Below are 15,654 nucleotides of genomic sequence, written 5' to 3'. Positions count from 1 at the left end.
CACTGGCATAGGAGGAACATGATGGGGGGATGATGAGACAGGGGGAAATGATGAGGGGGGGAGGAGAATGATGGGGGCATGATGAGACAGGGTGGGGGATGATGAGGGGGAATGATGGGGGGACATGATGAGGGGGAATGATGGGGGGACATGATGAGACCGGGTGGGGGATGATGAGACAGGCGGGAATGATGGGGGGCATGATGAGACAGGGTGGGGATGATGATGAGACGAGGAAATGATGAGGGGGGAATGATGGGGGGCATGATGAGACAGGGTGGGGGATGATGAGACAGGGGGAAATGATGGTGGGGGGAGGCACTAAATGCTTAATGTCTGTATGGCTAGTGGTGGTCTATGACAGGGGGAAATGATGAGACATGGGGGGATGATGAGACATGGGGGGTGGGGATGAGAGGGGTAAATGTGGCACAGGGATTGATTAAAGGGAAGGAATGATGTGGCACTGGAGGGGACGGGACCAAACTGAGGTGCCAAAGAAATTGAAGTTGGGGTGATGATGTGGTATTTAGTCCAAGTCATTTATTTTACATTTTATTTTTTTACTTAAATTTCCCTGTTAAAATGGGGGTGCAAATTATATGCCAGTGTGTGTTATACGCCGATAAATACGGTATATATAAATATAGATGTAAAATAGTTTTACTTGTCTAAACTCAGTACTTAAGCATCATTATAAGTTAAAGGATTGCTATCTTGCATAAATAGTAAGTTTTAATATGCTTATATACTATTAGCTTTGTATATGAGAATTTCAATACTCCACCTTGGCTAAAAATACTCTTTAAAATGCAACTGTCATGAATTTGTACCCCCATAAACTAATCACAGGGTAACAAAGTTCTTTAGAATCACTCTCCAGGTATACCTTTTACTGCTTTCTAGCAGCTTTTATCAGGCTAAAAAATGCTTTATAAAACAGCCGGCAACAGTCGGATAGGCGTGGCTATGGCCCACGGCTGCCACGCCTATCTCCTGTATGTCATCGCTAGGACCGCTGTGTGATTGGTGCCAGCACATAGGCTTCTTTATTTTCCTTATCTGTGGCGGCGAACATACAAATGTGTAAGTAAAACAAGTGCCTGTTCTTCTATCAGTTTACAGTGCCCGTACTTCTATTCTCGTATTAGGTTACAGTGCCGTCACAGCGCGTCGGGAGGGAGCGCTTGCTATGAAAACTAGCCGCCCGCAGCGATGGTGATGTGAAGAAAACTGTCTCCTGGTGCTGCGGGCCGCAAGCGCTCTCTCCTGATGGCCCCAGTATGCTGTGATTACATCACCAGCACTGCAGGCGGCTAGTTTTCATAGCTATGCACTGTAACCTAATAGGAGAATGGGCACTTGTCTTACTTATACATTTTTTTGTTCACCGCCACAGATAAAAAAAAATAAAGGAGCCTATGTGCTGGGACCAATCACACAGCGGTCCTAGCGATGACATACAGGAGATAGGCGTGGCAGTCGCGGGCAATAGCCACGCCTATCCGACTGTTGCTGGCTGTTTTATAAAGCATTTTTTAGCCTGATAAAAGCTGCTAGAAAGCAGTAAAAGGTATACCTGGAGAGTGATTCTAAAGAACTTTGTTACCCTGTGATTAGTTTATGGGGGTACAAATTCGTGACAGTTGCGCTTTAAAAAAGCTGCAGAGAGTATTTTCACACTGCTGGAAAACATTCAGTGCAGTTCCTCAGCACCCAAATTAAGCCCTGGCAACATAGAAACAACTATTCTGTGCAGAGATAAGTATGCCAAAGAAAATGAAGATTTACTAATTCCGAGTTGTGGTGGTATCTGGTGAGCATTAAAGACACATAATGTCAATATAGGCTTACACTGCTGAACATCAACATAAAGTAAGGTAGCAGTACACATCTCCCCTCTCTTTACCAGTTTACATGCATTTTAAATACAGCCCCCCCCCCCCCTTAGCTCTCACTGCTACTGACTCCAGAGAAGGACTCCAGTCTCTCTCTCTTTAAAAGGGCCAGTGCTTTATTACATAGTTAAGAAGAAAATACTTCTTAATAAAGTATATAAAGTATATCTAAAATATATAAATAAAAAGTTTCTATGTTAAACTTCTATTAATTAATGAGGTTTTCCAGGAGGTGATAGGACCTCTTAAATCACAGAAAGCTCCTTTATGAGAATTTTGTTATACAGACCAAACAAACATTGGTTTCATGCTTTGTAAATGAGTATTAAATGGGCACTCTCATTAAAACTAATTTTTGCTTTTGCACTTCGTATGGTAAATAAAAAATCTTTCTAATGTACTTTGTTTACAAAAAATGAAGTTTTCTATGTTTTGTGTTTAAAAAAACTAAAAACTGCCACTAGGTGTCTAACTAATTGACCAGAGCACATTTTCCCCCATCTGTAGCACAGACTTTGGACTCCTGCTGGCCAAAATCAGGAAATGCTGAGGGGAAGGGGGGGCGTGTGCAGCCTTATATAATTAGAGCTCATCTCACACACTGAACTGCTCTGGGCTGTATGTAGCAGAGTGAGGGAGGAAGTTCTCCCCTGTATGGCTTCAGATGATATCACCCCTGTTGTGGAACGCCCCTCCCCAGTCTGTGAATCTGAAAATATAGAGCAATATCAAGGTAGAAAACTAACAAATAATAAAAATAAAGGCAGGGGGTTGTTTATCACGATGGGGGCAGTGAACTGGGAGGATTATAACATTTAACAAGACCTTGAGAGGTACTCTTTAATAGTGTTTAAACTTGTATGGGTAATTTTTTGTTTTAACCCCTTCACGACGAGCGACGTACATGTACGGCGCCGCGAAGTGTCACTTGGCGCGCGGCGACGTACATGTACGTCGTGTGGTTCCGGGAGCGCCGCGTCACCGGTAGCGGTGATCGGGCCGGGATGACTGCTGTTATCTAACAGCAGGCATCCCGGCACATCGCCGAGGGGGGTCCTGAGACCCCCCCATGAGCGCGATGCGCGCAAATCGCAGGTCAATTCAGACCTGCGATCTGCGCGATTCCGGGTCATACGGGTCACTGGTGACCCGGTGACCTGGAAAATAAGAGGGATCGTAGGTGTCCGAGACACCCTAGATCCCCCTAAAGGGATAGGAGTTTGGTGGCAGGGTTGCCACCCCTCCTATCCCTGCTATTGGTCGGCCGAGCGACCGACCGATAGCAGACCGGGGGAGGGGGGGTTAAAGTTCGGTTCCCCCGCTTTGCCCACCTATCGGTGTCCGGGCAAAACGGGGGAACCGTCCAGGGAGGGTCGGCGCCGAAGGTCCCTACCTGGATCCCGGATCGCGATCCTCCATGCGGGGATCCCCCACGTGCGGCGGCTTCCGGGTCCTGCTAGGTGAGTTGTTGCCTAGCAACATCCGGAGGGCCACAGTTTACAGTGGTCTCTAAACCGTGGCCCTCCAGATGTTGCAAAACTACAACTCCCAGCATGCCCAGACAGCTGTTTGCTGTGTGGGCATGCTGGGACTTGTAGTTTTGCAATATTTAGAGGGGTTCAGGTTGTAGATCACTAAGTGGTCTCAAACTGTAGCCCTCCAGATGTTGCAAAACTACAACTCTCAGCATGCCCAGACAGCAGTTTGCTGGCTGGGCATGCTGAGAGTTGTAGTTTTGCAACATCTGGAGGGCCACAGTTTTGAGACCACTGGACAGTGATTTACAACTTGAACCCCTCTAAATCTTGCAAAACTACAACTCCCAGCATTCAGGAACAGCATAAGGCTGTCTTGGTATGCTGGGAGTTGTACTTGCGTGCCTCCAGCCATTGCATAACTACATCTCCCAGCATGCCCTTCCGCAATCAGTACATGCTGGGAGTTGCAGTTTTGCAACAGCTGGAGGCACACTGGTTGGAAAATACTGAGTTAGGTCATAGAACCTAACTCAAGGTTTTCCAGCCAGTGTGCCTCCAGCTGTTGCAAAACTACAACTCCCAGCATGCATGGTCTGTCAGTGCATGCTGGGAGTTGTAGTTTTGACCCCCCTCCCGTGTGAATGTACAGGCTACATTCACACTGGCGGCAGATTACAGTGAGTTCCCCGCTGCAAATTTGAGATGCGGCAAATTTTCCGCCGCAGCTCAAACTCCTAGCGGGAGACTCAGTGTAATCTGCCACCAGTGTGAATGTAACCTAAAAACACTACACTACACTAACATAAAATAAAGAGTAAAACACTACACATACACACGTACACTGCCCCCCCCACCCCCACCCCCCTTCTCCAATAAAAATGAAAAACGTATTGTACGGCAGTGTTTCTAAGATGGAGCCTCCAGCTGTTGCAAAACATAAACTCCCAGCATTTCTGGACAGCAATTGACTGTCCAAGCATGCTGGGAGTTTAGCAACAGCTGGAGGCGCCCTGTTTGGGAATCACTGGCGTAGAATACCCCTATGTCCACCCCTATGCAAGTCCCTAATTCAGGCCTCAAATGCACATGGCGCTCTCACTTTGGAGCCCTGTCGTATTTCAAGGCAACAGAATAGGGTCACATATGGGGTATCGCCGTACTCGGGAGAAATTGCCTAACACATTTTGGGGGGCTTTTTCTCCTTTTACCCCTTATGTAAAGGAACAGTTGGGGTCTACACCAGCATGTTAGTGTAAAAAAATAAAAAAATTTACACTAACATGCTGGTGTTGCCCTATACTTTTCATTTTCACAAGAGGTAAAAGGGAAACATGCCCCCCAAAATTTGTAACACGATTTCTCCCGAGTACGGAGATACCCCATATGTGGGCGCAAAGTGCTCTGGGGGCGCACAACAAGGCCCAGAAGGGAGAGTGCGCCATGTACATTTGAGGTGATTTGCACAGAGGTGGCTGATTGTTACAGCGGTTCTGACAAACGCAAAAAAAAAAACACACCCACATGTGACCCCATTTTGAAAACTACACCCATCACGGAATGTAATAAGGGGTGCAGTGAGAATTTACACCCCACAGGTGTCTGACGGATCTTTGGAACAGTGGTCCGTGAAAATGAAAAATTTTGCACAGCCCACTGTTCCAAAGATCTGTCAGACACCAGTGGGGGGTAAATGCTCACTGTACCCCTCATTACATTCTATGAGGGGTCTAGTTTCCAAAATGGTATGCCATGTGGTGGTTATTTTGCTGTTCTGGCACCATAGGGGCTTCCTAAATGCGACATGCCCCCCGAGCAAAATTTGCTCTCAAAAAGCCAAATATGACGCCTTCCCTTCTGAGCATTGTAGTTCGCCCGTAGTGCACTTCAGGTCCACTTATGGGGTACCTCCATACTCAGAAGAGATGGGGTTACAAATTTTGGGGGGTCTTTTCTGCTATTAACCCTTGCAAAAATGTGAAATTTGGGGGGAAACCCACATTTTAGTGAAAATTTTTTTTTTTTTTACATATGCAAAAGTCGTGAAACACCTGTGGGGTATTTAGACTCACTTCATCCCTTGTTACGTTCCTCAAGGGGTCTAGTTTCCAAAATGGTATGCCATGTGTTTTTTTTTTTGCTGTTCTGGCACCATAGGGGCTTCCTAAAGGTGACATGCCCCCCAAAAACCATTTCAGAAAAACGTACTCTCTAAAATCCCCTTGTCGCTCCTTCGCTTCTGAGCCCTCTACTGCGCCCGCCGAACACTTTACATAGACATATGAGGTATGTGCTTACTCGAGAGAAATTGGGCTACAAATATAAGTATACATTTTCTCCTTTTACCCCTTGTAAAAATTCAAAAATTGGGTCTACAAGAACATGCGAGTGTAAAAAATGAAGATTTTGAATTTTCTCCTTCACTTTGCTGCTTTTCCTGTGAAACACCTAAAGGGTTAAAACATTTACTGAATGTCATTTTGAATACTTTGGGGGGGGGGGGGTGCAGTTTTTATAATGGGGTCATTTATGGGGTATTTCTAATATGAAGACCCTTCAAATCCACTTCAAACCTGAACTGATCCCTGAAAAATTGCGAGTTTGAAAATTTTGTGAAAAATTGGAAAATTGCTGCTGAACTTTGAAGCCCTCTGGTGTCTTCCAAAAGTAAAAACTCGTCAATTTTATGATGTAAACATAAAGTAGACATATTGTATATGTGAATCCAAAAAAAATTATTTGGAATATCCATTTTCCTTACAAGCAGAGAGCTTCAAAGTTAGAAAAATGCTAAATTTTTAATTTTTTCATCAAATTTGGGTATTTTTCACCAAGAAAGGATGCAAGTTACCACAAAATTTTACCACTAAGTTAAAGTAGAATATGTCACGAAAAAACAATCTCAGAATCAGAATGATAACTAAAAGCATTCCAGAGTTATTAATGTTTAAAATGACAGTGGTCAGATTTGCAAAAAAGGGCTTCGTCCTAGAGGTGAACATGGGCTCCGTCCTTAAGGGGTTAAACTTTTTCAGTTGTCTTTGCTTTGCTACATTATTGGGAAATATGTGAAAGAAGATGTAATCTGCAGCTTAATTTCTGCTTAACAATTTTAATCCATATAGAAGTTTTAGATAAAGGTTGAATTCACAGCAAGTTAAGCTCGTGTTTGCTGCAATCTTGCCCAAAACATTTCTATTACAAGTTCTCTATTATAGGGAGGTCTCTGAAAAGTTCATAGAGGGAAGCATCTGCAAACCTACATGTACAGTGCCAGGCTGAGAGGCATTTGACATTTTGTGTGCGACCCAGGGGGTCAGCCTTTTATATGAGAGTCTTCGTTCTCAGTGCTAGGAATTAACAGAGTGTGCTGTGAAGGCATCAATCACAAGCTCTATTTTCCAGGTGATCTTTGAAAAACTCTATGCAGGTAAATTAAAATCTGTCGCAATGACATGACTGAGGTTATAGAAAATGTGACCTGCAGCACTGTGTCCTTAAAAGTGGCTAGAAATGAAATTTTCCTTAAACTCCACAACATTAACTGACCCTAATACTCGGCTACAAAATGTTTTATTTTGGTGCTGACACAGGATTTATAACATATATTCATAATGTATTTCATTTAAAAAATGACATTTGAACAACAACTCAAAAATATGATGTGCTATGAAACAAATGTATTATTGGTCTTTTTTTTATTCTCAGAGTTCATTGCTTCCATTATCTCATTCCTTTGGCCAAGCAAGGAAACTATGCTATTGTAGCTAATGTGGAAAGCATGAATTATGACCCACTTATTGTGCGACTGAACAAGGATATAAGTGGGATAGAAGAGGCAATGGGTGCCAGTCTCCAGCAGCACAAGTTCCAGTACATCTTTGAAGGTATAATAATATTTTTTCATAAGTTTCATAGTTTCATTATTTTACCTTTCCAGTAAATGAAAGTAGATCTATTAACCATACTAAAGTGGCAGACTATTTAGGCAGAAACACAATAAAAAGTTGTCTCTAAAACCACATATTTTATCAAATACATAGGCAGCCATTAATCATTGAGAACCACAACAGAATTCTGAACCCCTATTAGCCTAATTCGCTTTATGCTCAGACAGCCAAAGTCTGTTCAGTCACATATTTTACATTGTACTGCAGCACTATTTTTGGACTGCTTTTGTCCTTGTCTTATGATTCATTTATCATCATTCTAGACAACGATGTCAATGTTATCAATCATTTTTATAGTTTTATGTATCATATAATGGAATGTCCTTTTCAACTGAAGACTCCATATATGCTGTCTTTCCTAATGTCCTTCCAAGTTGCCTTTACTTGTTGATACTTATTTCTGAAAATGTGTTTTACTGTCACTGCCTTTTTGTAGATGTAAATTTCTTATTGTGTTTTAAATGAAACAAGCTCCTGATTTTGACCTGCTCTGCATGTCTTCTCGTAGTGGCGAATTTGCAGCTTTAGAAATCCACTGCTATGACTGTGCCTGCTATTGGCGCATCCGCAGTGTGAAGTACATTCTCCCTTTGCTCCTTTTCTGGCACTCTTCTTTAGAAGGTAGCAGTTAATCAGACATTGGTGAGTTATAGCAGTAAAAGAAAAGTGCATTTCAACCAGCAATTCCGTAAAAAAAAGATTATTTATTTGTAATCCAAAAGCGATAAAAATTGCAAGAGAGTACTCAAATCACACCACCTAGCCAGTGACACACCGCAACATAGACGTGTTTCAAGGGCATGCGCTCCCTTGATCAGGAGCATGCATGCGCTCAAAACGCATCCATGTTGCATTGTGTCACTGGCTAGGTGGTGTGAATTGAGTACTGTCTTGCAAGATTTTTATTGCTTTTGGATTACAAATAAAGAATTGATGTTTTACATAATTGCTGGATCAAATGCACTTTTCTTTTAGTGCTACGTATCAGGCTGGGTTAGGCTGAGGATCCATGCAAGACCATTGGGAGATGAGCTGAAGATTTTGTTTGCACTTTCATTGGTGAATGATGTCACCAGCTATCCTGACTCATTCCATTTAGTATGCAGATGGACCTCTAAGGCATGAGCCTTGTGTAGGGAATGTCTCAAACCACCACTTTCACTTAGAAATTCATTGGCATAGAGGTATTGGCAGCTTTACCACCATTTGTGTCTGACCAAACAGTGGGGGAGATTTAGCAATGGATTTTCCTGTCTAAATTTGTCGCACAGAAAGTCGCAGTCTTAATATGTGCGACTTTTCTGCGACTTTTGCTTCAGAGGATTTTTAGAACATGATGCATTCTAGTTTATTTTAAACGGAAAAATGCATTGATGCTGAATTTATCAAAATCTACTTTTCAGCGACAAGTCGCATCGGCTGAAAGTATGCCGAAATGTCAGACCATACTTGAGAAGGTTTAAATACAGTCACGAAGTCTTTGCACAGAATTTATCAAGAGCAGTGCGCCTTTTGATAAATTAGGCGCACAATAGACCAGCTTAACCCTCTGTGGTTTGGTCTATATTGATGTGGGACATGGACAGCTTTGATAAATCTCCCCCAGTGTCTTTAAAGGGAATCCGTCATCACTTTCATGCTGCCCAAAACATAAGTCATCAGAACATTCCACGGTACTTCTCCTATCCCACCAATCTTGTTTGATAAATCGCTCCTAGTTTGGGTATAGGAAGAGATCGATTAATCAAGGTCGGCGGGGCAGGCAGAAGAGACTGGGGACCATCCTGACCTCTCGTGGTTCAAGTAAAAGTGATGACAGATTTACAAGTTCTTTACAGTAGATCATAGTCTATCTTTAAAGGGATACTCCGCCCCTAGACATCTTATCCCCTATCCAAAGGATAGGGGATAAGATGTCAGATCACCGCGGTCCCGCCGCTGGGGAGCCCTAGGATCCCCGCTGCAGCACCGCGCTATCATTACAGCACAGAGCGAGTTCGCTCTGTGTGTAATGATGGGCGATACAGGGGACGGAGCAGCGTGACGTCATGGCTCCACCCCTCGTGACATCACGGCCCATCCCGTTAATGCAAGTCTATGGCAGGGGGCGTGACGACCACCACGCCCCCTCCCATAGACTTGTATTGAAAGGGGCGGGCCGTGACCTCACAAGGGGCGGAGCCATGAAGTAACGATGCTCCGGCCCCTGTATTGCCCGTCATTACGTGCAGAGCGAACTCGCTCTGTGCTGTAATGATAGCGCAGTGCCGCAGCGGGGATCCCGGGGCTCCCCAGCAGCAGGACTGCGGCGATCTGACATCTTATCCCCTATCCTTTGGATAGGGGATAAGATGTCTAGGGGCAGAGTACCCCTTTAACAGAAAACTATGGGAAATTGACATCTTTAACAAGTTTCTGGACACCTCCACAGCAACTAGCTGTATTATATTGTATTATATTATATAATATAATGTGTTCTGTAGTGTTTTCATTAGAATCTGACACCATATTGGCTGTCACTTTACAAGTACTTTCTATACAGCTGTCAAGAAATTCCCATTTTCTCAATGGTTACTTAAAAAAGATATCCAGCAGAAATAAATGTATCCCCTCTTTGCAGGGGATAGGGTCTGATCACGGGGGCTCGGCCCCGGCTCTGCTCCTGTGAGGATGTTTCTCCCCCAGCACAGAAGCTAGTCGAAACATTCCCCCTCCATTCATCTCTATGAGAGAGACAGAGGCACAGCGTTTCTCCGTGATCAGAGACTTATCCCGTATCCTGCGGATATGGGAAAAGTTTTTTCCTGCTGGACATTTATGTTAAAAATAACTGTTGATAGTTGCTAAAAACCTTATTCAATAAGTGACAACTAATATGAGGATGACTGTTGGCGGTTTTGCAAAACTTGACACCACAACAGAGTAAAAAAAAACATGCTTACAGAACTTTTGGCATTATAAACATTACATAAAACCCTATGATGGAAATATAAAATGCACGGTAATAACTACATCTTAAAGCTGAAGAATCATGTTTGTTTTTCTACACTCATTGTCTCCATCAGGTTTGGGCCATTTAATTTCCTGCATCCTAATAAATGGGGCTCAGTATTTCAAACGCATTAGTGAATCAGGGATCAAGAAGATGTGTCGAAATATATTTGTCCTCCAGCAAAACCTTACCAATATCACTATGTCCCGTGAAGCTGACCTAGATTTTGCAAGGTAATGTTTTTAATGTTACTTGCTTCCTTTAGCATCTTCAGGATTCATTGTTGTCAGAAGATTAAGGGTATTACTTCACTCAAAGTACATTTCTGTTCCAAAAAGCTAGTGCAATCTAACAAATTATAAACATTATCACTGTTGGTGCATTTTGCTCCACTTGGAGCTGTTTTATTTATTAGCACTGCATGACTTTACCTAATTTTATTAATGTATCATTGAATCCGAGTAGCAACCCAAACTACTTAAGTAAACTACTAACAACATAAAAAGTAGCTTCAGCAACATTTGTATACTTGAGTTTGCTTATTAATAGTAGGTAAATCCAGTAAGCCTACATTCAAAATGTTTTCATATAAACACATTTTGAGGCTTAGTCAAAGGGCTAATTTTATAGCCTTAAAAGGGTATTCCCATCTCAACTTGTTATCCCCTCTCCATAGGTTAACGGTTAACAAGCTGATCAGACCTCTAGGACCCCCATCAATTCTGAGAACAGGGGCATAATTGTTTCTGGAATGAATGGAGCAGGGCTGTGGAGGTGCTGTGCACTACATTCATTTCGGGAAAAATGATATTCCTGTTCTCGGGGTCATCAGGGATTCCAGAGTTCAGACCCCACTGATAAGCTTGTTATCTCCGTACTATGGATAGAGGATAACACGTTGAGAAGGGAATGCCCCTTTAATGTAGTGTTGGTCAGAGGCTGTTCTTTGTTGCTGTGTCTGTACAGAGGTCCTGTGCAGGTTATGGCAAATCTGAGCTGCTCCCTCCTTAGTCTGAAAGGAAATGTAGGTTCTGTCTTTCTGGTTACAGGAAATTCATACTTTATATGAAATCAAAGCTAGTTCATAGATGTATAACAGTCAACTACATATATTCCTCTTTACTAGGCACTTTTATAAAAATAAAGTTTTGGAATGTAGCAAACTTTAGAAATATGTGTGCATTAGAAATGGATCTTTGCCACACAGCTCTGATCTACAGTTTATTTTCTACTATGCACTTGCTATAACATTTTCTAATATGCAGGAAGGTTATCTATATAACTGTGGTGGGCTAGTAAAATAATTGACAGACCCATTCTTTTGATGAAGCAGAAAGAACCTTTCTTTGAGAGGTTGCTGGTTCTTTGCTTCATACTTTTTGCTGACACTGCATATAGGCATAGCTTTGCTGACACTTTGTGAAAATGGGTTAACAGGGCTCTGGAAGCTTGGACGTGATTATGTGTATACAGCAAAATTTGCAACAATAGCTTTTTTTCAGGAATCAATGTTCATAAGCAAAAGTGGTGGCCAGTTTCTTTCCATATTACAGCAAGGCATGGTTAACTCTTTGAGAAAAATATAATTGTGATATTATGATATATATATAAGACCATGGCCTAGATTTATCAATCTGCCTAAAATCAAAACTCTAGGCATTGCCCATAACAACCAATTACAACTTGTCTTTTACAGATGAGTGACTGGAAATACTTATGCACTTATGTACTAAAATTATCTACTTTAAGCTGTATTTCATTTTCTTTATCACTCACAGAGTACAATTAAATTTTCTTTAAATTCTTTAAATCTCTATGTATCCACTCTGAAGACTGTCAGGACACTAAGGACCCTATTACACAGGGTGATTATTGGCCGAATAGACCAAAGATCGGCAAGTGAATGAGCAAGCATCAGCTGACTGCATAATGTTAAAGAAAAAAACAAAAAACATTGTTGGTTGGCTACACATCTCTGCATGCAATAGCGAGTGTGTGGCTTATTAATGATGAAAGCAGTTGACCACATGAGCCATCGATTGTGCAGCATTCCCTGAACTTTAGTTGGGCCCTATAATGTGCTCTTTCAATGAGTGCCGATATACAGGTTCGGTGTTCATTTAGGTTGTGTTCACATGTTCAGGTTTTTTATAAAGCCATAAATGGATTTAGAAAGTCTTGGTCTTTTCTTAAGATATATATATATATATATATATATATATATATATGGCTTTCAATTCTTGAACACCAAACCATTACAAGGAGATATTCGACATTAAAATGGTTAAATACTGCGATCTTGGCATTTAAACTTGCTGGTAATCCCTGGTGTCTAGTGGTCCCATCGACACTAATGAGTTGCTGAGGAAGCCCGGGGCCTTACCTGTCCCTCGTCAGCTTCCTTTGGTCTACAATTGTTAAAGCCTTAGACAGGCTTTAGCAATGGACCGCAGATAGCATAGATCAATGTAATGCAATAGCATTACATTGATCTGTACAATCTATTTACTGAAGGCTTATAATAGGCAAACAAATGTGTAAAGAAAATGTTTAAAAAATATTTAAAAAATCCCCCCCAATAAAAATTACTTCACCCATTTTTCAGATTTTTCAGATTACTGTAAAAAATAATTTTTTAAATTAAATTAATTAAATAGTATTAAATTATTAGATTCCTGATCCCGCATTGTCAACGACATAAAGGCAAAAAACATCTCTGTTTTATTATGTGACATAATATGAAGTCAAAGTTTGCCAATAAAATGTACAACTTGTCTCACAAAGAATAAGCCCTAATACAATTTTGTCAGTGAGGAAACATAAATAAAAATGCTATGGGTCATAGAAACTGAGGAAGAAGAAAACATAAGCCACAAATCGAAATTCAAGGGGTTAATGGGGTTGTCCAGTTTAGAAAAACTATTTCCATTTTCCTCTGTTCAGGATTACAATGAAGGTCTCTCATTCTGGAGTACCTGTCCTGTTATGCATTACACAGAAATCCCATTTACACAGGGACTCTGCAATGCGTAATTTTACCAACTCATCATCACATATGTTCTGCATAATGTGAAAGGGCCATCCAGCAAGAAGAGATTGTCCAAAGTGAAGAACCCCTTTAACAGCTAAGCTCTTGGTAAATGTTATTTAGTTCCCACAATGCAAAAATGGGAAAAAAATGTTGTTAAAAACAAAACTGTATTTTTCAAAGATAAATGATAAAAGTAAAGTGAGTGTAAGATGGTAGTTAGACAAATTTTTAGACCTTTTTTCTTTAGTGTACTGCGGTGGCATAAATATAATTTATACATAAAGCGCCATGCTTCAGTGTTATTGATATCTAACTGGTTAAGCACTGGAGGCACTCCTATCACCTTACATGATCCTGTCACTTACCCATTTTGGGGCAGCTACGTCAGTGGGGAATATGTGAAGCCTGTCAGCGTGGTAACAGTCTTGCCCATGTAGGGAATACATTTAGTTATTGTGAATTGGCTAGTGAGGCACAGACATCTCTGGTAGATACAATGGCTGTGCATTTTGTGATACCGGTCAGGCAGCAAGATTTTGAATGAATATTTAAAGCTAAGTGTGTTGCACTTGGATGCTTGTAATGTCTCTATTGTAATAACAGACAGTAGTCCCCTGACCTTCTTATTTCATGTAGTGTGGTGGGAGCCAGAGCTGGGTGCAGCTGCCAAATCTTGTAAAAAGGGGGGGGGGGGCGCTAATTGCTGCAGTTTGTCTTGTTATCCGTCAGTGACAATGTGTCAGGAGTCATATGTACAACAGGAAATGAATTATCCATGGCACACAAGTCTCTGGAAGGGATCCCCTGCTGTTTGTGTTAATGAAAGTTGTCCCACGCATGTTCTCTGCTTGTGTGTGTTCCAGCTTTCCTCATCCTGCTGAATGCCTCTGCTCCTCATCGATGTACTTCTCACCACTTGGTAATACAAGATAGCAGCTCATAGATTGTCCGGAGTGCATATTTTTAGGTACTCTTTATGTAAATACAAAAATGTTACGTATGGTTAAATAACGTGATATTAGTAAGAAGAAAAAGGAAGAATAGAATCTGTATGCATTCAACTGAGCTTCCACAATGCATTGCTTCCCATTAACAGCAATGGTGCAATCTTTTATTAAGCATTCTATGTAATTGAAAAATAATACGTACGGTAATTAAAAAGGAAAACAAAGTATTTGAACAAATATTCAACTCTTTGGCTATGTTCATGCAGTGGAATATCCGCATGGAAAATCTCAGTGCGGACATTCCACAGACAGCAGAGCACCGGCAGAACATGCCGATGCTAGGACTGCTCAGAAATGCCCCGTCTTATAGACCGCAATGCATTTTCTTGCAGACTCAGCAGAAAACATAGACATGATTATTCTTTCTGCGACGGCAATGCATTTTCTTGCAGACTCAGCAGAAAACATAGACATGATTATTTTTTCTGCTATGGCAATGCATTTTCTTGCAGACTCAGCAGAAAGAATAGACATGATTATTCTTTCTGCGTACGCCGGACTTTGAATTTCCGTGCCAGAAACATCTGGCGTGGAAATTCTGGCATGTAAACAATGCAGCAGGATCTCATTGAAACCAATAGGACTCTGCTGCAGCAGAATGTTTGTGCAAAATTCTTTTGCAGACTTCTACATGGAAATTCCGTCATGAGAACATGGCCTTTATGTCAATATAAACAAGGAAATGTTCTTAAAATGTTCAGCACAAGCAGAGCTTTCCTTTAATTGCATTTGGTTAACAATTAAAGTGTAACTATCATTATAAAAACTTTTGACATGTCCTAGGGACATGCCAAAAGTTTTTATTGGTCGGGGTCTTTATGTTCATATGTTCTAACTTCAACCGATCAGTAGTATGAGTGGGGAGAGAAGCATGTGGTTTTGTGAGCAGGGGGTCCTATACACATACATTGAGTCTTTCCTGGCCTTAGGAGTTCTTCTCAGTATGTAAGACTGTAGCTGGGGAGGTAATTTGGACAAGTGATCATATGCTGATCTGTCCTGCTGCACTCCGCTTTTCTGTGGCAGCTCCCAACTCTGGATTAGAAACATAATTGGCTTTTTTCATGATTATGACTACTGTCTGTTGACCACTGTTGAGGTCCAAGTTTCATGCAATATCTAATGATAAGAGCCACAATAGTTAGAGCCATCGTACTGGAAAAAGATACATGCACATTCCTGACCTCATAATTTATTTGTTGAATATGGGGCAGCTATTGCTACTCGTATCTGTTCATTTCTATCTCTCAGATCTCTACATAATGGTTAGAGGAACGATCCTCCTGTATAATAATACATGG

General features: G+C 41.5%; 1 protein-coding gene across 1 annotated transcript in view; it reads left to right on the top strand.

The window, feature by feature from the left end:
• The window catches only part of EXOC4 (exocyst complex component 4), a 471,200-nt gene that overhangs the window by 423,630 nt on the left and 31,916 nt on the right, over positions 1 to 15,654 (top strand). Inside the window, 2 exon segments of the mRNA XM_056573178.1 lie at positions 7,082 to 7,260; positions 10,389 to 10,548. Of these exon segments, the coding sequence (XP_056429153.1) occupies positions 7,082 to 7,260; positions 10,389 to 10,548 (339 nt within the window).

The sequence above is a fragment of the Hyla sarda genome, chromosome 4, assembly GCF_029499605.1.
Source record: "Hyla sarda isolate aHylSar1 chromosome 4, aHylSar1.hap1, whole genome shotgun sequence".
Classification (NCBI taxonomy): Eukaryota; Metazoa; Chordata; class Amphibia; order Anura; family Hylidae; genus Hyla; species Hyla sarda.
The sequence above is the reverse complement of the archived record's forward strand: the minus strand, read 5'-3'. Positions and strand labels throughout refer to the sequence as shown.